Genomic DNA, 25,370 nt, shown 5'->3' with positions numbered 1-25,370 from the left:
AAAGACCATTTGTTGATGCAGCAGAGGAAGAAGAGAAGGAAAAAGGCAGACAATGGAGCGCAGGTCTCCAAAACCAATTACTCACCAACCATACACAATGAGAGAAAACTCTGAGCTGATGTAATTGGTTCATCACCCTGAAAGCGTGCAGTTTTATTACCCTCATTCTTTGCATGCACACATTTCATTAACTATCCTGACATCTTCCAGACCTTTAAAAATGTGCCAATAGGCCTGTGAAAACCAATATAAATTTTTCCTAGTCATGTGAGCTCCGCAGAAGCTTACCACTGAGTGTAATATTAATTGTATTTTTATTTTACCATTCCTCACCATCTTATCCTCGCAACAACGCTATGAGGTAGGTTAGGCTGTGCAGTACGTCACCCAATGAGTTTCATGGTTGAGTGGGGATTTGAACCCGGGACTCCTGGATTGTAGTCTGGTGCTCTTCATATCTGCACTACACTGGCTGCAGCAAACTGCTGCTTATTTGGCTGATTCATAAACATGAGAGCAGCCTCCGTTGAAAAGAATCGTGCTTGAGGTGGCATGCGAGCTCTCACCTGTGGCGTCTGGTCTGTGGCAGCAGTTTCACATGAGCACATCATCAAGTAGTGAACATGTGAACACTCACCCACAGACCAGGCACAACAGAACCTTTTGTGTGCATTGAAATGTCCCCAGCTGTGCGAATGCTAAAACAAAAACCTCTTCAAATGCTGCTAGCACTGCGACTCTTGCTGTCCTGTCTAGACTTCATGGCCCACAATGATCCAACTGGGTTGCAGTCAACATTATGTGAGATGAAAGCAGCTTTGTCCCCCTCCTTCTCCTGCAACACCCAAACAGACTTCTGAGGAAGGACCTCCAGAACATTGTGGGCTGTGTCCAATAGGATTGCAGTGGGAGAATAGCCTGAATCAGGCAGAGGAGTTTTGCACCACTCATGTAACGATCCCGATTTGGGGCAATTCCCCACCTACCTCTCACTGGAGTCAACTGGGCTTCCCAAAGGAGGAACTCCCATAATCTTGGTGCTGCTCTCAAGAAGATTGGCTAGGTAGTTTAAGTAAGCAGAGGGCCAGAATGGACCAAAGATCCAGCCCATGTTCCTTGTCTTCACAGTGTCCGTGTCATTCTTTACTTTTTATTACTTATATGGAATTCAGAGTGTCCGTTCAAAGCAGGTTGCAACCATAAGTGCAAACATAAAAACATTGGGCTCAAACACTTGTCCAACTTAACGTGTTTTAAGCTGCTCTGAGATGCTCTGTTGTGGACATTTGCAAATAGCCAGGGGAAGGGTGTTCCACAGCTGTGGATCACCAATCTGGAGAGAGAGAGAGAGAGGATGGCATATAGGATGTCCTCCTCCATCAGACTTTTGGAGAATGGGAGGAGTATATACGAGAATGCAGAAGCTGCGGATAGAGCCCTTCCAAGCAAAAACAAAAGCAAATCTCAGTAACCTGTCAATGTGCTGCTGCTTCAGATCCCAGCGTGGCTCCAAGTCTTGTCCCCGCAGCAAGGTCAAACCATGCTCCGTAGTCACAAGGAGGTCACTGCAGTTACCATCTGGAGACTTTACTGCCTGCAAAAACTCAACACCTCCACTGGGGGAGGCAGAGAGCAAATGTGAAGTGATTGGGCATCCATATTACTGCATTCTATCATTTATTTAGTCATTTTGTTTTGTAAACTTCCACCCTGCCTATTTTCACCAAATGAACTCAAGGCAGCTTACAAAGCACACCTTTGTAATTCATCAGATTTCAAGCAACGTAACAAAGAAACAGTGTTAAAAGAATAAGATAATCATACAGAAAAGCACATGAGCCTGACCTTTGGAGAGTTTGTAAGTAAACCATTTTTAACTTACCAAATGTGTGGTCTTTTCCTATGCTGGGGAAAGAGGGAAATTCTGGAACTCACTTAGAAGGGCATATCTTTTAAAAAAGTCTAACAGCCTATATTTACACACTTTGCTGAATATTTTGTGACTCTGCCGGGGTTCTCTCACCAAAGAGTACTTGCCCCAAGTTTTGATCTTGGCATCCAGGAATCCATTTTTATGTGCATATACATGTGTATGTGTGTGTGTGTCACCAACACATCAAAGGAACAGCATACAGAATTCTGATGTCAAGACATTCTGTACTGAACTACAGAGATAGCCAAATATTCCTTAACTTTGAACAATTACAGTTCAAAGGTGTAGAGATACCAAAGGTTATCAACTTCAACCCCTTTGTCTTAAGGCAAGGCATTATTATATCTATGAAAAACACTCCTGGCAGCTGTGTATACCCAACAGAAGAGCCTGCCATCTCCATATGCAAAGTAATTCACAGGCTATTGAAATGAGATTCAGGAAGCCTATGTTCTACACGGTGGAAAGGAGATCATAGCTCACCTGTAGATGTCAATAAGTTCTGACAAATTGATGGACCGGCGCTTCTCCCACTCTGGCTCCTCACGCTGCAGAACTGGTGGGAAGCTGTCTCGGTTTTTGGCTTGAGCAAAGATATCACGCAAGGCGACTGCCTGGACATTACCTAGGTGACAGGAAGGAGCAAAGACTAAAATTCTGATGCATCTCAACAAAGGTAGGAAGCGAATTCAGAAAGGGTGAAGGTACAAGGGTTGCTGCAGGGACACTCCTATGAGGGCCTTTCCGCATGTTTCATCAAAGTGTGCCTGAGCCATATTCCAGCCACCGGATGAGAATCCTGATGACCTTTTTTCAGTGGATTCAGTGTTGTCTCCCTGGCAGACACAGAGTTCCTTTGCATCAGGTCTTCCAAGACACAAAGGGAAGGGAAAAACCTGAACATCAGCTCAGCAGAATGCACGCACCTTTTCTACACCCACAGTCAAAGCATCATCCAACCGCATTCTGGTTTCTGCACAATGCCCCTTGTAGTAATATTGATACATGTCCCCAATTCTCCAAATGGTGAGAGCTCCAGGGGTGGAGCAGGTACTCCAGGTCTGTTTCCTTTGGAATGAGATCACTGGGGGCTTAGTGGCATTTTGGAATGGCTGCACTTGTTTGCAAATATAGGTTGAGTACTTATTTAAAATACTTGGTTAACCCCCCCTTGTGACAAGGTTCTAGGGAAGTGAGCAAAAGTGTGAATGAAAGCTAATTCACACACAATGTGCAAGCAAATATCCACAGCTTAAGCCACTCCAACAGATACTGCTGCCCCACTAGATTTCTAGGGGGTCCACTAGTGCCACATGATTCCTGAAGAAAGTAACTCTGCCCCTTTGAATCTCTCTCACTCTCTATGCCTCTCTCAGTCCATCCCTCCAAACTGCAGTCTCAGTTCACACAGACAGAGCTGGCATGTCCCCTCCCAGAAGGAATATCTGCTCCTCTCCTTAGCTATACAATGGGTGGCCATTCAGACCAATCTTCCCTACACAAAGCAAACCTGCCCAGCAACACTCATGCAACTGGTTTGCCCCATTCTAGCTGCCTCTTTTTAAACAGGCATGGTACTGGTGGCAGTGGTAGAGTTGGGGATCCTTGAGAGATTCCTCAGATTATTCCCACACTCTCATTACAATATAGTATTCACATGTTCCGGGAGGTGGGATGTGACTTTTTACGAAGAGATGGCTGTGTTGCATTCCCCTCCCTCTTTAAAAATAAACAAAACAAAAACTTTCTATGCATGCAGTCCAATAGCAGAGAGGCATCAAAACAAGAGGTTGACAGAAAGGGAGCACATTGTTGTTAAAGGAGAGAAGGAGCTGCCTTACTACTGTCCAACATTTAAGAGAATATAAAATAAATAATACTGCCGACTTGCTGTAGTTAAGTTGTATAGCCTTCAAAGAAACAGAAAAATAAATAAATAATAATGTCTAAACTAAACAAGGCCATAAAGTACTGCAGAGATGAATGTCACTAATTACATCACACACAAAAACATCCAATTAGTACGAACGTGCTCACAATGCAACCATATTCTATGCACAATAGCACAGAATGGGCAATTTGGAGAAGAAGAAAGTTTTCCCAGGTATAAAATATTGTCTTTTGAGCTCTCAGAAAATATGTGTGCACTGCACACACAAAAACAGGCCATGAGACAGATGTAAAATGCAACAAATGTTATAGAGCCTCATTTCCAGAGGGCCTTAAATTCCAGTTCTTCCAATTCCAGGGCATTTATCAACTACAAAGATAGGGCACCTTACCAAAGCCAAACAGGATGTAGATTGCTCCATGGCTGGTGGTGTGGGCCTGAGGGCCAATCAGTTTTCCATTTCCATTGATGCTGTACTTTACAGGCCCTCCCACAGGGATTCCGGTTTTACCGGATACCAGGATGAAGCACAAATCGGGCTACATGGGAGACAGAAAGTGGACATAGGATGGTCAGGATGGATTTGCATGCATACAGAGCTTCTTTTGCCTCACAATGCAATCTATCATCCATTCCCTGTGCATAAAGCTGCACCAGTCACGTGGTGCTGCATTCAACAACGTTTTCCATTCATAAGTGAAGCCAGGGGCCTGCATCAAATTCTTGTTAAAGCTGTCAAGATCTGAAGAGGCTTTCATTAGCCGAACTGCTGGCGGGTGGGGGGGAGGCGTAGGATAAGGGGCAAAGTAGGATGAGCACAACTCAGGCGATGGGTGCAGAGGCCTTGTATGGGTATAAGAAGTGTGTATACAGGAGAGTCAGACTGCCCCTTCTCCTAACACACACACACACACACACACACAGAGAGAGAGAGAGAGAGAGAGAGAGAGAGAGAGAGAGGTGGGGTGGGGTGGGACACCATCTGTTCTGTGAGAGGGAAGAAAGCAAGGCAGGCAGGCAAGACAACATTGGGGCCTGCTCCAGTTGGACTTCCCCTTCCCCACCCCATCCAGAGGGCCAACTTTACATTTATATCACTTACAGTGGTACCTCGGGTTACATACGCTTCAGGTTACATACATTTCAGGTTACAGACTCCGCTAACCCAAAAATATTACCTCGGGTTAAGAACTTTGCTTCAGGATGAGAACAGAAATCGCGCTCCGGCGGCGCGGTGGCAGCAGGAGGCCCCATTAGCTAAAGTGGTGCTTCAGGTTAAGAACAGTTTCAGGTTAAGAACAGACCTCCACTCAAACCACACTCCCTTGCAGACAGACAGTGCCTGCTGCCCCAAATCAAGTGAGTGACCTGATGACCAGGGAGGGGGCAACTGGCACCCTCATCAGTGCAACAGATGCTGGCAGGGTTGTGCAGAAAATATTGCTTGGAGAGCCAAATCAGGTTCCCCACCTTACCACGGCATATATGGGATTATGTCTCATACCTGTGTTTCTCCGATGGCCAGAACAACTAGATCACTGACCCTGTCTCCATCCACATCTGGTACAGTTACAGCTGGAGCAGCCAAGGTCCCACTGGGCAGGTGGGAGGAGTCAAGGGTCCAGATGGGTTCTCCTGCAGGCAGACAAAAGAAGACTTCAGTGTTAGCAGAAGCCAGAGGTAAGGAGAAGCTGGAAGAGATCCTTCCAAAGTCACCGCCATGTCACAAATGTCACTGGATGTCAAGAAGTGCAGCCCAAAGCTGCTTATCAGGCTCAGGCTGCAGCTAGACACCAAATAGAAGCAAAGTGCTGTAAACGGCTTGATTTTTGCATTAATATGTGTCTGCAACATACCAGAAAATCAAACAATTATATGTTGTTCTTGCCTTAATTTAAAGGCTATTGTGTCCTCATTTGCTGGAGTGGGACTTGTAGTCCTGCCTTTTTGTTCAGCCATATTTTTTAGTATTTTATTTGAATTGTTGCTTTTAGGTTTTTAGTGTTGTTTTTATTGGGTTTTAATGCAAGTTACTTTGTGTTACCTTTGTGAGAAAAGTGACAATCAAATACAGGATGTAACAACAACTCCCCCATGAGTCCTACCTAGCCACCATGGCCAAGAGTCCGGGATGAGAACATAAGAAGAACCTGCAGGATCAGGCCAGTGGCCCATTTAGTCCAGCATTCTGTTCTTCCTGTGGCCAACCAGTTTTCTGTGGGAAATGGGCAAGGAGGAGAAGAGCACAAGAGCACCCTCTGCTCTTCCAGTTTCCAGCAACTGATATTCACAAGCATCACTGCCTCCTACCATGGTGACTTAAGCATAACCATCATGGTTAGTGGGATGGTGGGAGTTGCCGCCCAAAACATCTGGAAAGTACCAGGCAGGGAAAGGGTGGCATAGACAGCAGAGGGACTAGATGGAGACACAGGCTGCCTTGGTATAAGGGCAGCTGCCAGTGTTCCTTACGCAGTTAAAAGAGAACATGTTGAAGTTGCTGTCTCTCGGTCCAGACCGGCCAAGGTTACTGCATGGCAAGGCAAGGCGAGAGACACCAGTTTGAAATGGAAGCATCTCCCATCAGGAGTATTGCACCGGCATGGGTTTCTGGGAGAGGCCCATCCCAGATATCCTGCCTCTGAGTTCAGTCAAGAACGATGTGCTCTTGCCTGCCACATTTGCTTTGTTTTACAGAACAAGGATCCTGCAACATTCAGATAATGCATTTTCTGAGGGCTGCAACCTCATTAAAGCCATTCTAAGCAATTAACTGTATGGGTTTTAGTCAATTAATCTACAGAATGAATTTGCATAAAAACAATAGTTATGTGACACATGCATATACTTTCTTTGCTTGCAGATAAAGCAAGTAGGCATCATCTTAGAGAAGTCGTCGGTTCCAAGGTTGATGGGAAAGAAGGAGAAAATGCCTTTAAGACGATGCTTGCCATTGCATGGCCAGATGCAAATGAGGACAGGGCATGTTTATTTTTAATAGCTTCTAAAATTCCCTCTTCTACACAACCCTCAAAGGTGCAAGCGCTCTCTCCTCTTTCACATCTGGCCACCCTAGCTCTTATTCTGTAAATGCTTCTCTTTATACTTTTAATCAACTTTACAAGTTGATCTGGCCAATTCACCTATTAAATATATTGCAACCCTAAGAACGTTCATAGTTTGATCAGGGATGGAAAACCTGTGACCTGCCAGGTGTTGTTGGGCCTCAACCCTATTAGCCCCAGCTAGCGTGGCTGGTGCTGAGGAACGCTGGGAGTTGTGGTCCAACATCTGGCACATCTGGCACAGGTCCCTCATCCCTGGTTTAAGGGGTTGCAGTGAGACAAAGTCCAGCAGCTGCCAATTATCCCTCATAATGACTCTTAGTATTTAAATAACATCAGTCACTTGCCATGTTACACTAGAAGTGCAAACTTGGGTATGTCTCCTCAGAAGTAAGTCCCATTAAATTCAATGGGACTTGCTCCCATTACAGCCTAAATGAATGTTAAGATCTGAAGGACTGTAGTCCAGCCTTATGGCTTTCTTAGCTCTGGTGACCAAGCTATTTCTCCGTTAATTATGCACTCACACTTGTTGGACTCACCTGAGGAGGCTCTCAGAAGGCTGAGGAATTTAGAAGTCCCAGTAATGAGACAGACAGGCTCTGATGGGGACACAGGGTTTACACCCTTGCACTGCACACTCCGAATCTCCTCTTTAACGTGTCTGGACCACAAGGTGCTTCCATTCATTCCTGATAGGGCCATCACAGTCACCCATGGCTTGGAGACACCTGGGGGGGGGGGTGGATACAAAAAATGCAGTCAGATTTGTGATGTGGAGGGGACCTGCCATTTACCTTTGCTCCCACCTTTCTGATAAAGCTACTGAATAATCTCAGTTTCTGATAAAGCTATTGAACAATCAGCAGTTTCAGATACAGCTACTGAATAATCTCAAGTCCTCATCACATTATTGATCAGTTCAGCTGGGCATCCCTATGATAATTACGATGCAATCCTATACCTGTCTGCTCAGAAGTAAGTTGAACTGAGCTACTAACTCTCAAACATGTGCGCAAACTTTGGCAGCCTAAGGCTGCAATATTAAACACAATTACTAGATCATGCAAGGTGGCCATGTGTCCTCTCTTTGAAAGGTCAAAGTTCAGTTTAAAAATAAAGACAAATAAGATGAAAGAGGAGCTAACATCAATTATTGGCTATCTTAATCATTAATATTTAATTCATAGCACCACCAACATGCATAGTGATTTGCAGAGTGACATGAGTGACATTTTACATTATATGTCTGTGATAGACTTTTATTTTAATTATGGTGGGCGTGTCCACATATCAGATGGTTTATGGCTCCCTAACGTTTTTAAATTGCAGGTTTTATTTCTGAAGCAATGGTTCCATTTTTTAATCCTATTGGTTTTAAGAATCTGTTAAGGAAGCTAAATTCATTTTGCATTTTAGCAAGTGGCTACATGTAACTGAACAAGCTCAAGTTGCTAGGGGTGTATTTATGTTTGTGTTATGCCTCACTTGTATTGTATTTCATTTGACTGTTCTTTATTTTACTGTTGAATGAAAAGAGACAGAGAGTACTATAATCTCTAATAAATGTAACTGATCCCCCCGTCAGAAGACAGAGGAACAGAGGCCTAGAAGTTGTATGTCATCTACCACTCCCCTCTGAAGTGTAATTTGCTGAAGTGTAGCAAAACCAATATCAGAAACTTTATTGTTGGTTAACTCTCCTTTGCTTTATATTTATGTTTTTAAACATTGTTTTGGTTGTGTAATATTGAATTTATTCTCCTTTTGTTTAATTGCTGATTTTTGCCATTTCTAAATATACTGACAAGCTCTGCATTTTGTTTATTTCTATCTTCAGTCCTTTGTATTTTGATGTTTTGAATGTTTGCTCAGAGCTGCTGTGGGTACAGCTCATGGTAGAAAAGGGTCGTATAAGTAAAGTCAATCAATCAACTTGCCTGTCAACAGTTAGCCACTGGACCACAGATTGAGCAAGCATACAGATGACCTGCTCAGAGTCTTCCTGGATAGCTCAGTTGGTTAGAGCATGGTGCTGATAATGCCAAGCTTGCAGGTTCGATCCCTGTACGGAACAGCTGCATATTCCTGCTATTGCAGTGGGTAAGTCTAGAGACCCTCCAACTCCACAATTCTATGAATTTATGATTCCCCACTCTGATGTGATGTATTGCATTTCTATTGAAATCACAGCAATTCCTTTCAAATTGGCATCTAGGCATATAACATTAGTCTATGGAAATGTCATGCAAATCTTAGTCACCATTATTTTATCATGCATTTCTTCTTTTGGGGAGGCGATGCATAAGGGCCCATCCTGAGTTCTCTGTGGGACTTTCCGCTCAGCAGACATGTGCAGGATTGCACCACCCAGGAACAAAGGGCTGCAGTACAAGAAATGTGTGTTGGCCAGCACTGACTGAGCACTTCCAGGTTTTCTCGTGTGCAACTAGTTGCAAGTTTGGGTGCCGTTCTCTTCGCAGCTTGTAACTACTGTGTCAATTATAGGATAATTAAGAAAACAAGCTTATTCATCCTCAGGCAGGCAGCGGGGGCCCAAGGGAAAGGGCCCGCCTCAAACCCTCTTCCCCACATCAATCGAAATGAAATTTGTTCCAGCTCTTTCCCCTCTGCTGCTTGTCTCGGTTTTTCTTAGATGAATAAGTACAGTTTATGAATGTTTAAATATTCATTATATTGAATAATTGCATAAATAAAATACAGCTTAAAGTCTCTGGCAGGGGTTGTGTTTTCTTCTTCTTCTGAACAGAGTATGTGGAGTTCTACAGAGGTGGTGGCTGACCTGTGACTCTCTGGAGGATGATGAACTCCAGGTCCCACCATCCCCAGCCAGAGGAGTCAATGATCGGGGATAATGGGACTTGTAGTTCAGCATCAGTGGAGGGCAACACATTAGCCATCCAGATCTTAAAAGGAGGCACAACTATCTACCTTGCACACTCTCTGCTGTGTACTGAAGTCCTGGTCACAGCCCTGCCAATCCACTTAATGGCCGTGTTTCCTAAAGACTCACAGTGTCTAGGGTAGTCTTCTTCAACCTGGTGCCCTGTAGACTACAACTCCCATCAGCTGTTACTCCCAGTGTGCTGGCTGGGGCTGGTGAGAATTTTAGTCCCAAACATGTGAGATGGCACTAAGTTGGGGAAGGCAACTCCACAGCTTCCATCCGGTTGATCAGTTTAATTTATATTTGTTTTAGAAGGTAAGAAACGTCTGGATCCTGTTCTCACAGTGGCCAACAGGATGCCTGTGGGAAACCTGCCAGCAGGGCACAAGCACAAGAGCACAAGACATAAATATGTATTCACTTATGAAAGGATTTATATGCCGCCCTCCTGCAAAACATCTGGGTGGTGTACAGGAACATTAAAAATATTTAAAAGCAGAAGCAAGCAACCATTTAAATGGCAGGCTACTCAATGGGCACTCTGAAGAACTGCATAGGCCTGTTGGCATTAAACAGTCTTCAAGGGACACCTGAAAGTCAAAAGCAAGGGTGCCTGCTGAATCTTTGCTGGAAAAGTGTTCCACAGCATGGAACCAATAACATTATCTGCTCAACTTCTAGTGCTCAACTAGGCAGTACCAGGACTGATGGGAGTTGATGTTCAAAATGGCCGTGCTGCCTGGGATTGATGGGAGTTGTAGTCCAAAACATCTAGAAGGCGCCAAGTTGGGGAAGGCTGCCCTACAGTGATGAGTCTGGGTGCTCAAGTGGGGCATGAAGGATAGGATTACTCATGTGCTCAAGCACAACCCTCACATAAACTGTTCAGTTGGATCAGGGATGGAGCCTTATCTTTTATGCTTGTGTATTTCTCTGGTAAAGCACAGAACATCTGGACAGCTTGTAAAAAGGTGATAAATCTCAAACAAAATCTCTGCTTGACAGTGCCCTTGCAGGCTGAGTTCCATAAATGAGTGGGAAATGTATGTGGATTTCTTTCTCTTTTTAAAGCAACTGATGGAAAGGCATTAAAGGAAGATTTTTAAAAAATCAAAAGAAGTGTATCACATATGGAGCAATCATATGTATTAAACTCACAGAGGGATATCTCAATTTCTAAGCAGCATGAGTCAAGAGAAGAACTGAATTGTACGGCATGATAGTATAAATCATGGGTAGGCAAACTAAGGCCTGGGGGCCGGATCTGGGCCAATCGCCTTCTAAATCTGGCCCACGGATGGTCCAGGAATCAGCCTGTTTTTACATGAGTAGAATGTGTCCTTTTATTTAAAATGCATCTCTGGGTTATTTGTGGGGCCTGCCTGGTGTTTTTACATGAGTAGAATGTGTCCTTTTATTTAAAATGCATCTCTGGGTTATTTGTAGGGCACAGGAATTCGTTCATTTTTTTTTTCAAAAATATAGTCGGACCCCCCCACAAGGTCTGAGGGACAGTGGACCAGCCCCCTGCTGAAAAAGTTCGCTGGCCCCTGATACAAATGTTAAACAAAGAGAAATCTTGTGCAATTGAATTTGGGGTTACTTATGGGCATCTGGAATGCTTACCCAACACACTGGCGTTTTTCAGAGCTGTGAAGGAGAGCAGGATGTCAGGAAGACCATCACCATTTACGTCAAAAAGTTCTGGAGGAAACAGCACTCCGCCTAAAGGATAATGTGAAACAAGTTACTCTTCTAGAAATTGCTTCCCATCTAGACAAAGTTGGTCCAGTATGACCAAGAACAGGGATAAGGAAGCTGTGCTCCTGCCCACATGTTGCTGGACTACAGCTCCCATCAGCCCTGATGATTCCCCATGCTGACAAGGGCTGATGGGTGTTGGAGTCCAACAATAACTAGAAGGTCACAAGTTCTCCACCCCGACCTAAAGAAACCGCCATCATTAACAACCTGCGGTTATTGTCATTGATTTTGAAAGGTATGTCCATTCAGAAATACTTCCTGAATAAGTGACTTGAGTTGGCCCCTGCCACAGCTGCATTCCAGAGAGAGCTCCAATACTCTTTGGTCCCCTGTTTGAAAACAAGGTGTCCTCGCTGCCCTCAATGACTAAGAATATCTTCAGTCAATCAAATGTTCCCACAAATATAGAGATGCAAGGCAGGCATCCAGAGTAAATTCAGCAAGATTTTTGAAATGCAATATTTAGATTTCCACCCCCCGCCCCAAATATATATTTCTACATGAAAAGGAAAGGACACTAGAAGAAAACAATATGTCAGAGCTGGTTTTGGGTTCAAGATTCTGAAAGGGCCAAACAGAGACCAGACACAGGAGCAATGATACTTCAAAGGTTGTTTCCATCCCTGATATGGCTGCAAGATATCTTTTACTTCAAATACTTGTCCTTCATTCTAGAACCTCACAGCTCTATACAACTGCTTATTTCAGAACAAAAAGGTAGTATGTACAGAATTACTTTTGACAGTGCTGATATTATTCTAAAGGGGAAACAAGGTGATTCAAAGAGAAAAAAACTCTCTACATTCCAAAAACAAACAAACAATAACATTTGAAAGTAGTATCACCAGCTGCAGAGATAGGCAGTGGGACAAGTGAAATCAGCATGGATTTATTTTACTTTTTTGTGGTGAAAATAAAGCTGGATAATTGTTTAATCTCCTAGGAGGGTGGATTGACTTAATGAATCTTAAATCAGCAATTTAACTCATCAGATGGGATTCCTCTTTTCAAATCATCAAATTTAATCAATTCTTTCATGCGAGGTTCAACCACTTTTAAAAGATAAGCACGTATTGTTGTTGTTCTGTTATCTAACCATTAACGCATGATGATGTTCAACTAAATACAGCCTTTGAAACCCAGCCCAAAACTTTACAAATTGTGTCTAGCATCTAAGTTAAATATGTTTAAGTAAATTGGCATTATGCATTTCTAATGAATGTTTGACTCTTGCATTTTCAGAATCTTTTCCTCGTTCCATCTTCTGCTGGTCTTTGATTGCTATTTCCTTCATTAGGCATGAGCTTTCTACATATGGAGAGTGGGCTGCAATTCGCTTGCAGTTCTCCTCACTCCCCATCAGATCCCACTAGGACACACATTCCACAAGCCAGGGAAGTGTTCCAGAAGCAACTTACCCGCCTCTTGGCCCAAGTTGCGAATCCAGGTATTGTGCAAGTCCCTCGGAGGGCAAGGAATGAGGAAAGCACACACCAGCACGAGGATCATGGAGACGACCACTGTGAGCAAGAAGACAGCTGTGCGCACATAAGGCATAATGGAGTTGGCGGTCTTCTGCTCCAGACCACTGGCGGCCTCGCTGGGGTACTCTTCAGCCAGACCCTCCGACAGGTGCTGCTTCGTCATCCCGACCTCCGCGTCCGAGTCCACATCCTGCACTTCCCCCAGGGGGCTCTTCCCATTCTTGACGCCACCATTCTTCTGTATGTTGAGCACCAAGTCATCTTCGCTCTCATCGCTGTCCGCTTGAGTGAGAGGGTCGTACTCCCCAAGGTCTGGACTCTTCTTGCCTGAGGAGAGAGAGATGTTGCTATACGTATTCATTGCTCACCTTTTCTCCCAGGAGCTCCAGGTATCACACCTGGTTCTTTCCCTTTCCCATTTCCCCCCTCACAAAAACCCCAAGAAGGTAGCTTGGTTTAGGATAGTGAATGGCCCAAGGTCACCTTTAGAGCATCATGTCTGTGTAGGAATTTGAACCCTAGTTTGCCAGGTCCTAGTAGTTCAACACTCTAACCTCTATAATCACACTGGTTCTCAGTCATGGGGAGAGAATTTATTTTACTTTATTTGTTTGTCACCTAAAACTTCATGGTTTCTGGGCAAATCACACAATTGTTTAAAAATGTACACATTTTTTAAAACCAACAAACACAGAACATTGTAACAGTACAAAGCATCATCAACAGTACAAATCTGCAATCAAGGGGCAGAACCAGCATATCTCATACCCTCAAATGCCTGGGAGAAGGGGTTTTTTAAAACCTGGTGCCCCCCCCCCCAAAAAAAATAGTGGTGCTGGGAAGTCCATTCCAGAGGTGGGGGCCAAAATAAAAAAAAAAAATACCTCTCCTTTATCACCTCCCTCTGGACTTATCGGGGAGGGACAATTGAAGAAGGGCATCAGACAACAACAATCTTAGGGTCTGGGTAGGTTCATGCTGAGAGAGGCATTTGGGTCTTGAGCAGTACTGTACAAAGGTCCTAAGCAGTGCAGGGCTTTATAGGTTAGGACCAGTTCTCTGAATTGGGCTCCAAAATGTTTATGCAGTCAGCATAGTTATGTGCTAGAATGGGTATTATATGACCATACCTGCAGCTCCCCATCAGCAATCTGTCTGCACCAGTTGCAGTTTCCAAACTGGCAGGTAAGAAACTTGGGGAAATAATCATAGCTTCAGGGAAGGGGGAGGTTAAATGAACTCTGGCATCATTGGATCCCCTAAAAAGGATCTGTTTTCCAGAGAGGCAATTTTTCAGGGGAATGGAAAGAAAAAGGGAAGACAGTGGGAAGAATCCCCTCTACATTTCTGAAGATTAAATGCAAGGGAAGGAATGGGCAGAGCTCAACAGTTCTGGAAAAAAGAAAAAGATACAACATAAATTGCCTAATTACTTCTAATGCCTTCACGTTCTGCTTTCCAAAGCCCTGTGCTGTTGCTATTACTGTATTTTTCACTCTATAAGACGCACCAGACCGCAAGACGCACCTAGTTTTTAGAGGAGGAAAACAAGAGGGAAAAAAATTCTGAATCTCAGAAGCCAGAACAGCAAGAGGGATCACTGTGCAGTGAAAGCAGCAATCCCTCTTGCTGTTCTGGCTTCTGGGATAGCTGTGCAGCCTGCATTCGCTCCATAAGACGCACACACATTTCCCCTTACTTTTTAGGAGGGAAAAGGTGAGTCTTATAGAGCAAAAAATACGGTATATGCTTAAAGCTATGCATGCCAAAGCTCCGTCCTCCCCAACAATGTTTTTACTCAAGAACAAAACCATACTTGCCTACTTGCAAAGCAACCATGGTGGCAAAGAAAATCCCTACCTTTCAATGTATTTCACTACCTCCTCCTTTTCATTTAGGCTAGCTATTTGGCTTAGTTGGGGCTCATTTAGGAGTGTGTGTGTGTGTGTGTGTGTGTGTGTAAGAAAGAGTCAGAAGATGGCAATTTCCTATTCTCACAAATCAGTACCTTCATTTTCTGTTTAGTTGTACATTTGAGGACCCTCAAGTTGTTTTATCTGCACACCATTTGACCACTTATATTGGGCAACTCTGAAGGCATCAACCTTAGTCACTAATTCTAGTGTAAACTTCCTGCACCTCTGCCCAACCAATATACTGACTATGGTGACTTTAACATAACCAATTTGCTTGGAATGAAACACAGGTGAGGAAAACAGCCTGACGGTTCAAATTTTTGCATGTTATCTGTTACTCAACCTCAAGTTTACTCCCTGATCATGCAGAGATTTTCAGTTAGCTATTTGATGCACTTTCTACCAGGCTATCCAGGGCAGCTGTTTACCAGCTCCATCTGGTACGTAGGCTGAGACCCTATCTGCCTGCAGACTGTCTCGCCAGAGTGGTACATGCTCTGGTTATCTCCCGCTTGGACTACTGCAATGCACTCTACGTGGGGCTACCTTTGAAGGTGACCCGGAAACTACAACTAATCCAGAATGCGGCAGCTAGACTGGTGACTGGGAGCGGCCGCCGAGACCATATAACACCGGTCTTGAAAGACCTACATTGGCTCCCAGTACGTTTCCGAGCACAATTCAAAGTGTTGGTGCTGACCTTTAAAGCCCTAAACGGCCTCGGTCCAGTATATCTGAAGGAGCGTCTCCTCCCCCATCGTTCTGCCCGGACACTGAGGTCCAGCTCTGAGGGCCTTCTGGCGGTTCCCTCACTGCGAGAGGCCAAGTTACAGGGAACCAGGCAGAGGGCCTTCTCGGTAGTGGCGCCCGCCCTGTGGAACGCCCTCCCATCAGATGTCAAAGCGATAAACATCTACCTGACATTCAGAAGACATCTGAAGGCAGCCCTGTTCAGGGAAGTTTTTAATATGTGACATTTTAGTGTATCTTTCATCTTTGTTGGAAACCCAGCCAAATGGGCGGAGTACAAATAATAAATTATTATTATTATTATTATTATTATTATTATTATTATTATTCTACCAGGGCTCAAAGAACTCGACCAGCATCCTACCACTTCCTGCACATTCAAGGCACGTGCTACCAAGCATAGATTTAGTACGAGAAACCCTGTTGCTCCAGAACAGCCGAACAGCATGTGTGTGGATGCCAGAAACAACTCCTAGGACCACCCCAAAGACATCCTTTGCTGCCTGAACCAAAGCACAAGACAGAACCCACCCATTTCATGTCCAAACTCCAACTAGACTTGGCAAGCATCCATCTCAACTCGTATCTGAAAATTATTCTACAGATTAGTGCTGACTGAGCATTCACTCATATCTTTTCTTATTTGCATGTTCACTAAGAGTGAAGAGATACTCTAATCCATAACACTAATAACTATTTACAGACTGAAAACTGTCATTCTAACTGCATCCTGTTAATGTCCCCAGCCACTTCTCTGGCAGAAGGCATAGCAGTCCTGTTCCAAGCAAAGTATGGAGTCTGGATTTATGATGCTCTCCAAAAACCAAAGATTTGGTTCATATCAGCAGTCCAGAGCCAGAGCACTCCACTGACTACCAGTGAATATACCTCATATTACTTTGCAGTTGACAGAGCAATCCATCCTTTGGGCCAAACTGGAGGGTGGAGGTAGATGGGGAAGATATGTTCCACACACCCCAGCCTTGCTGGGTGATTCTGCTGGCACAGAGCTCCCTCTTCTGCCCACAGAAGAGGCAGCCTCCTTGCTGGCAACAGCCAGCAAATTCCCCTGAAATTGGGCTTTATGGGGCAGAACTGAGCCATCCCAGAATCTGTTGGATCTTGAACTGGCACCACTGCCATCTCAAGACTGCACTGGGGCTGATCCAGTCTTGATCGCTACACCATTATCTCCCCGTCCCTTCCTTCCACCCTGGCTGTTATGCCAGCAAGACTGAGGATACAGTAGTCACCCTTCCCAGGTGGGAGGTGAGGGTGGAATTAGGATTGCTCCCCTAGTAAAAAATGAAAATAAAACTTTTTTAAAAATCAGATTTGAAAACAATTATCCAATGTGTGCATCCCTTCCCTACTAACCATTCATCCCTTCAAAACTGTTATGCTAGGAGATTTCCCTTCAGGCAAGCACAGAAAGCTAACAATACAACAACCCCCCTCCTATGGGACGCAATGAAAGCGGTCACCAGAGGAGCTTGCATAAAAGAGAAAACATTCCTTAAAAAACAAACCTCCTCAAAAATTAGCAAAATAGAACAAGACATCACAGTCCTCTTATCACGCTACAAACAAACAGGATCTAAAAAACTCCTCAAACTTATAGAACAGAAAAGGAGAGAACTAGACTCCTTAGAAATCAACAAAACAATGATCAACATTCTATACTCTAAACAACGTTTCTATGAATATGGAGGGAAAAACTCCAGATTACTAGCAAATAGATGTAGGAAAAAAGCACTCAAAACAAGAATACACTGCATCACCAAAAAAGACGGCAACATAACATTCTCCCCCAAAGAAATAATTTCAGAATTTGCAGAATTTTACTTCAACCTATACACCTCCCATAACCCACCAGAGAGGGAAATCAAAAAATTTCTAGCAGGACTGACCATGCCTACCCTAACTGATGAGGAACAGGAATTCATGGATAGCCCTATCACCCCAGAGGAAATAGATGCGGTCCTCAAAAACTTGAAACCACACAAAGCCCCAGGCCCAGACGGCTTCACAGCAGAATTCTATAAGAAATTCAAAGAACCCTTGATGCCCTACATGACCCGCCTATTCAACGACATCATAAAAGGGGGCCCCATCCCCAAAACCTGGACCCACTCCAAAATAGTCTCCATCCCAAAACCACTAAAAGACAGCCTCAAAGTAGAATCATACCGCCCAATCTCATTAATAAACCAAGACTACAAGATATTCACATCAATCTTGGCCAACCGCCTAAAAATCTTCCTACACAAGTTAATAGCCCCAGACCAGACTGGCTTTGTCCCTGGCCGCAATATAACAGACCCCATCAGGAAACTACTGAACCTGATCGAACACAGCAAGGCAACCAAACTCCCATTGACAATTATGTCCCTAGACATACTCAAAGCCTTTGATTGATTGGAGTGGAAATACATATTAGCAGTACTAACTAACATGAAATTTGGCCCCAACTTCCTACAAATCCTCAAACAAATATACTCCCAAGCCTCAGCAAAATGCAGAACTAACAATGTGGATTCTAACACTATAGCTATCCAAAGAGGCACGAAACAAGGATGCCCACTGTCTCCCTTCTTATTTATCCTGGCTCTGGAACCCCTAGCAATCCGCATCCGAGCAGCCACAGACATCAAGGGAGTGGAAATAAAAGGCAGGACCTATAAATTAGGGCTCTTTGCAGATGACCTAATGGTCACAACACCAGACCCCATAAGCACAGCAACCTCCCTAATCAGAGAACTCAACGCATTTGCAATGGTGTCGGGCCTACAGGTAAATTTCACAAAGTCAGAAGCTATGTGCTTCAACACCCCTCCTCACACCCAAAAAGAACTCACGAAGGTCACCAAAATAAAACTTTGCCACACCAAGTTCAGATACCTAGGGGTACAAATAACCAGAAACCTCAATAAATTATACCTCCACAACTACAAGCCCCTGTGGCGACAAATTAACAAAGACCTAAAGAGATGGAATAACATGAACCTCACTCTCTCAGACAAAATAGCCATGATCAAAATGATCACACTCCCAAAACTAACCTACCTATTCCAAACCCTCCCAATCTGGATCCCCTCAACCCAACTTCACAGTTGGCAGAGAAAACTACACTCTTTCATCTTCTCACATAAAAAACCAAGAATAAGCCCCAAATACCTGCACCTCCCCACCTCAGAAGGAGGATGGGGAATCCCCAACATAGAAGCATATTACAACGCCAACCAAATACGCCATATAATCCCATATATACTAGAAGATGAGACAAAACAATGGGTACACCTAGAGAAGGACACAATTGAAAACACCTGCACCACAACATACCCACTCCTCCCAAACAAACTAAAGAAAATTCCCACAACACTTAACAGGTACACACAGACCATGCTCAAAGCATGGAAAACACAAATAGGCAAACTATCCCCAACCCCATCCCCACTAATCCCCCTGGCATACCACCCATTATTCCACCATGCAGCACAAAACCTCAAGATAAAAACCTGGTGAACCAAAGGCTTGTATCGCCTAATAGACTTTTATAAAAATAACAAACCCTTGTCAACACAAGAAATACAAGACAAACTAGAAGACACCCAAATGCCCTGGTTAACACAACACCAACTACATGCCCTCTTAAACAACCCAACAGTAAAATCAGCAGCAACTAGGCCCCTGACAACCTTCGAAAACCTCCTCCTAACAACAAAGGGAAACGGTAAAGGGATGGTATCCGCAATATACAAAATACTACTCCAAAAATCTCACAAATCCCCTAGACGCAATCAAAAATCAATGGGAGAATGACATAGGCTATGAGATAAACCCCACTCAATGGACCAGAATGTGGTCTAAACCCCCCTTTAAATCCATATCAACGAAAAGAAAAGAACTCACACTGAAACTCACCTACAGGTGGTACCTAACACCAAGGAAACTAGCGCTAATACACCCAGGAACCTCACCAAAATGCTGGAGAGGGTGCACCTCCACAGGCACATACTTCCACATGTGGTGGGAGTGTCCCAAAATCCAACTATTCTGGACAACAGCCATACAAGAAATTTGTAAAATAACTAAGCAAGTAATAGACACCACCCCAGAATTGGCCCTACTAAACATCTTCCAAGACAACAATGCCCATTTACACCACAAAGAACTCATAACCCACCTGCTCTCAGCAGCCAGAAACACCATAACCAGACACTGGAGAGACCTGTCAGGAGTAAGCATGGACCAATGGTATCAAATAGTATGGGAAACAGCCCTACTAGAAAAATTAACTAATAAACTGAAACTGACACGGGGACAAACAGAAGAAGATGCCTTCACCCCGGTATGGCTCCCCTTTATCACACACACAGCCCAACAGGACAATGACAATAATCCACCAACAGCATACAAATCAATATGGCTAACCTGATCCAAAACACCCACCCACCTCACTCACACACGAAAACAAAGATCACCACAGCCAATCACAAGCAAACAATCACACCCTAGGCCAACCCCAACCTCTCTCACCACCAAAGGAACACAAGTGAACAACACAAGCACGCTGACACCAAACTCTACATACATTAAACATAATAGAAACACCGCCACCCAATCCCACCCTTATCCATCTTCCCTCTCTCCACCCCCCTTTCTCTTTTCTCTCCTTTTTTTATTTTTATTTTTATTTTCTTCTCCCCCTAATGCCTCAACAAATGAAACGGATTTGTAAAAATGTTACATGGGGAAAAAATATATATGAGGCACTACACTTCTGTAAAACAAGAAAATCCTTAATAAAATAATAAAGTGCAAAAAAAGGAAAAAAAAAGAAAGCTAAATTTCTAACCTAGCCAACTCCCTGCTGCATTACTTTTCTGATCACATGGAGTTTTTCACCTAATGAGCATGACACGACTGCTGGCAACACTAACCCTGCCATGTGGGAATCCCCTGCACATGACCACAGTGCTTTGAGAGTGACAGTCAGGTTGTGTATCCACAGCAGTGACCGGAGAAGGATTGACTGCTGGGAGGAACACATAGAAAAGAAACGCCATGGGACATCTGCATCGGTACATCTGCCCCAGCTGCATCAAAACATGTCTCTCCCATATCGGCCTCTACAGCAACAGCAGGCACTGCAGTGCAACCTTCCAAGCACACTTTTCCATTGTCTCCCGAGATAGATGGATGCCAACAATGATCATTATTAATTCATGCAGTTTGAAGCAAGGTTATCATGTGTTAAGACTTTTACAAAGGGCAGTCTGGCAAGTAAAGGCAAGTCCAGTTTAAATATAGAAGAATCACAAGAAAGGACAGCAGGGTTAACACTTAGACAGCAGACTGAGCAGGGACACAGGTCACATGAATTGCATTTTATTTTTAAATTATAGCAATTAAGTCTAAATTAGCATACACAAATCTGTGCTCTCTTTTTTGGTGATGCCTTAAGACTTAAGTGGCCAGCCTATTTTGTAGTTCACTGAGAGAGGCTCTGCCATGCATGCAGAAAGTCCCAGGTTCAATACCTGGCATCTCATGGTAGGGCTGGTAGCACAGTGTGTTAGTGTGCTTGGCTGTTATCCAGGAGGTTGGTGGTTCGAGCCCAACTAGGGACTGCTGCGGACAGGATTCCTGCATTGCACCAGATGATCCTTGGGCAGGGGCGGAGAAAGGGGGTGCGGTGGGTGCACCCCCTAGGTGTGACCGATGGGGGGTGACAAAATGCCAGGTGGCACTCACCGCGGGGCCTGCAGCGCGCCCAATCCACGCCCCTCTCCTGGGAAAGACGCAGTAGCTTGGGCGTGCACAGGCTCTGTGCTGCCCAAATGGTCCGCCTGATGCCTCCCCCCCCCCACAGCTGTAGGGTGGCTGAGTGGGAGGAGGCAGGCAGACTTTGGAGGCCCCGCGATGCACCCCGCCCTGATGGGAGGCCCCAGGCGCCCGAGCGGCTTCCTCCACTGCTGCCCTTCCTCCACTGCTGCCCTTCCGACTCTACAATTCTATGAAGCGCTGGGCTACAACTCTTTCTATAATCTTATTCTGCTGCATGTGCAGACCCTGCCTTAGCCGATAACGCTTTTCAATTGATTCAAGTAGTTGCACTGCCTTGCCTTGATAAGATGAGAAAAAGGCGTGTGCAAGAAAGGAGATTATACTCTGTCGAGGAGATACAACTGCCTTACTTATTTGTGAAGCTTTTTTTTTCTCCCTTCAAAAGACGCAGGAATAGGAATTAAACCCTCTTCTCCTGCATATCTAGTACAGCTGCAGGGTTTTTTTGTTTTGTTTGTTTTTTTAATTAAAAGAGAGTGAATTTAGGCTGCATGCAGTTAGAGAGGGGCATGTGGATTTCTTTTTTCCATTTCAATATATGTGAAAAGGGAGGGAGGGGCACATTTAATTAAAGATTTGCATTCATTGTTTTAATGGGAAAGGTGGATGGAGGTAGGTTGTAAGAAGGTGAGAGAGGGCAAGTGGAAAGAAATGTTAAGGCACTGTAAGCCTCCGTAAGCCTACAGGATAGAAATGAAATGAAATGAAATGAAATGAAATGAAATGAAATGAAATGAATCAAGCTACAATCAAGCTATACTCACTTATTTGGAAGCAATTCCCACTGAACTCAGTAGACGTGTACTATCACCAATACCTGTTGCTATAAGGCATTTATAACCTAAGTGTCATGAACTGGTTGGATACAGACATATGGTGGGAGAAAGCAGCTGGGAAACCAGCTAGGGTAGAAGGCTCAGAGCCTGAGGACTGGTGGTGGGACAACGATGAGTGGTCAGAGGGAGAATGGCGCAGAAGCTGCTTTGGTCACCCTGTATGGTGACTTCTGTCGGGAGAGAGATGGGCAAATGTGTCCTTGTTAATTCTCGAACTCTCAGTGGCTTTTGATACCATTGACCACGGTATCCTTCTGGAGCAGCTGTTTGAGTTTAGGGTGGGACTCAGGAGTAAATTGGACAATTGGGCAAAAACAGGGAGGACACACCCACTGTAGGAGTGTGCTAGTAAGAGGCTAGCTAACTACTAGGCAAGGACAGCATTAGCTACAAAGGAGAACACTTTGTCCTTTAAATCAGATAAAAAAAGGAGCACCTTAGCAAGGCTTTCTGGTAGATGGGTAAGCAACTGAGATGGGGCCATGTGGATAATGTTATGGCCGCTACTAACCAATGGAAAAGTGCCACATCTCCTCTCTAGAATACTACTTTGCCTGGAAGTTGGATTACGGTGTGTCCAAGCAAACATAAGGAAAGTGAGCCAGAAGAGTTATTAGCCAAAGCCCAGCATAAGAGATGACAGGGCTCTCTTCTACATTTCTTACTTTTGTCACATGTACTGTCTTCTCTTCTAGCTCAGCTTCCCTTCTTGTCTTACAGACCACAAGTCTCAGAGCTGGAAAAAGTATTTTCAAATTTTAAACCAGTATAAGATGTCAAAGCTGCATAGGACTGTCATGGGGTGGGGAATCAAATGCTTAAGATTTTTCTGGATCAGACAACAATCTAGCTACATCAAAAAAATCCAATACTTTAGTTTGCAATTTATGCTTTTGAAATACCTGTGTATTTGAAATTCACTAACGGGTCTGCAATATAGCAGATAACTGGTTTCTGTTATTTCACATTTTAAAAAATAAATATGACACCACCACTATTGTTTAAAATTTAAAATGCACCAACAATATGCAAGACCCCACTGGCAAGAGTCACAGGGGGGAAATATACACCTAAGCTTTTAATGTCCATATAAATATGTATATGTGAATCTGGGGTGCCTGTAAGTTGTTTGTGAAAACCAGTATATTTGGATGGTTTAAATAATGGATACAAAGCATTTGTGAAACACTATGAAAATAGTTTTTGTTTACTTGGAATCGCATTCACAGCTCAATTAACTTAAAGCAATTTGGTTGAATCCAGACTAAATTAATTGCACCGATTTTTTCCTGCAATCAAAGGGACATCTCTTTTAGTTATGACTGACTTGCTCTGTCGATATAATGAACTTAGCTTAGATTCAACTCATTGTCAGCACATTGCACCAATTAAAATGCAGAAGACGACAAACAGATTAATCGGTCTGACAGGAGCAGGGGGAAAAAACCCACTGGGCAACATACACCAAGATGCAAAAAAAGTATTATTAATTAACCTTTATACGTGGCACAATGAGCTGCCTGGCTCAGCTATTAAGAGCTTAAAATAGCAGTTTAATTACAGGCAAACATCCTGAAGTTTAAGAAAAGGATGCCAAAGCCTCATACTTAGGTCAGCTGCAACCCATTCAGCACTGCTCAAACCAGTACTGGGTTCGAGTCCTTGTTATCTTTTCCTCCTCCAGACGTAGGTCATGTCTAACTCTCAGACAGATGTAATTCATGGTGAAATGTCAACTTAAAAAAATAAATAATAAAAAAATAAAAGTGGAGGCTGATACTTCGATGCAAACCGAAGGTTTACCGCCTGGGGAGCCTTGGGGAGCGCAGAGGACTGCTTCGACCTCATTCCCATTTCTCTTCCTTGGCAGCAGAACAACACCAGTTTGACTCACACAGTTTCCCCATCATCCCCCACCCATCCTGGGACCAGCAATCCCTCTTCTTCTTCTTCTTCTTCCACCCCAAGTCGACCCCCTCCCTTCGCCCTTTCCTCCCCCAAGAGCAGCTGGAGGCGCGCTTCATCATCACAACCCCTCCCGCCACTCCCCACCTTTCGCTTCGCATCCCCGACCTCCCAACCCGCGCAGTTTCGCCCCCCTCCGCGCGCCTTTAGGGCCAGAGATGAGGAGCACCTGCTGAGACCCGGATGCAAAAGGGCGGCGGGGGAGGGGGGAGGCGAGGGTGCCTGTCCTAGGTGGGACCCGGATGCTCTCTCCCCATGACGAAGCGCGGAGCTGGGGGCGCCTCGGCAAGTTCGTGCGCCGGGGGCTGCCAGCCTCGCCCCCTGCCGCTTCCCCGCGCGGCGAGCCCAGACCCCCTACCTGGCAGCTTCAGCGCCCGTGACAGCACCGTAGCCATGCTGGAGACGGGAAGCGCGCATGCGCTCGGCTCTTTTGCCTCCTGGGAAGTGTAGTTCTGCAGCGAGCCCGAATTTAGGTGCGGAGGTTGGGGCTTCTGCGCGCGCCTTGGTGCAGAACGCGCGGCGGCGCTAGGCGGCTGCGGGTGGGGGTGGGCCATAGTTTCTTGGCTTGCCATTTCAGATGTGTGTGTGTGCGAGAGAGAGAGAGAGTAGGGACTCCTGGCTTCACAGAGCCAGAACGACGTATTTTGCTACCCCAATTGGCTGGACCCTATGATCCAAGAAGTGCGAGCTGCAATGCATCTTAGGGGACACTGGGGTGCAACCTTTTCGCGGCGTTGCAAGGGTTCCCGGGGTGCGAGGAGGAAAGAGCTGCCGCCAAGCGTTGCAATTAGTGGCATTTGGGAAATGGATTAGTCCTCAGTTGGAGACAGAGCCGCGCCCCAAATTCTAAAAGCCCTCTGAGAATCTGATCAAAGTGTGGAAAGCCGGCTGGGAGAAGGAGAGGGCAGAGAGGGAGTCTAGTACTGTACACCGTGCTCTGGTCATTCCTCTCCCATATTCCTGCAGGGAAGTCAGAAAGCGCCTCTGTATGCACACCATACTTTCGAA

At 44.7% G+C, this 25,370-nt stretch overlaps 1 protein-coding gene across 2 annotated transcripts in view; it reads right to left on the bottom strand.

Moving 5' to 3' along the window:
* The window catches only part of FAM234B (family with sequence similarity 234 member B), a 32,236-nt gene extending 7,305 nt beyond the window's left edge, over positions 1-24,931 (bottom strand). Inside the window, exons 1-8 of one of the 2 annotated variants that reach the window (XM_028746389.2) lie at positions 24,721-24,931; positions 12,980-13,372; positions 11,424-11,522; positions 7,432-7,620; positions 5,329-5,459; positions 4,216-4,363; positions 2,417-2,558; positions 1,473-1,616 (exon numbers count right to left, since the gene is read on the bottom strand). In XM_028746389.2, coding sequence (XP_028602222.2) covers positions 1,473-1,616; positions 2,417-2,558; positions 4,216-4,363; positions 5,329-5,459; positions 7,432-7,620; positions 11,424-11,522; positions 12,980-13,372; positions 24,721-24,916 — 1,442 coding nt within the window. In that variant the 5' untranslated portion in view covers positions 24,917-24,931. Of the gene's footprint in view, positions 1-1,472; positions 1,617-2,416; positions 2,559-4,215; positions 4,364-5,328; positions 5,460-7,431; positions 7,621-11,423; positions 11,523-12,979; positions 13,373-24,531; positions 24,633-24,720 lie in introns of those variants that run through there. The other variant, XM_028746390.2, reaches the window with a different exon arrangement.
* Positions 24,932-25,370: the final 439 nt, after the last annotated feature.

The sequence above is a fragment of the Podarcis muralis genome, chromosome 10 (genome assembly GCF_964188315.1).
Source record: "Podarcis muralis chromosome 10, rPodMur119.hap1.1, whole genome shotgun sequence".
In the NCBI taxonomy this organism is placed as follows: domain Eukaryota; kingdom Metazoa; phylum Chordata; class Lepidosauria; order Squamata; family Lacertidae; genus Podarcis; species Podarcis muralis.
The sequence above is the reverse complement of the archived record's forward strand: the minus strand, read 5'-3'. Positions and strand labels throughout refer to the sequence as shown.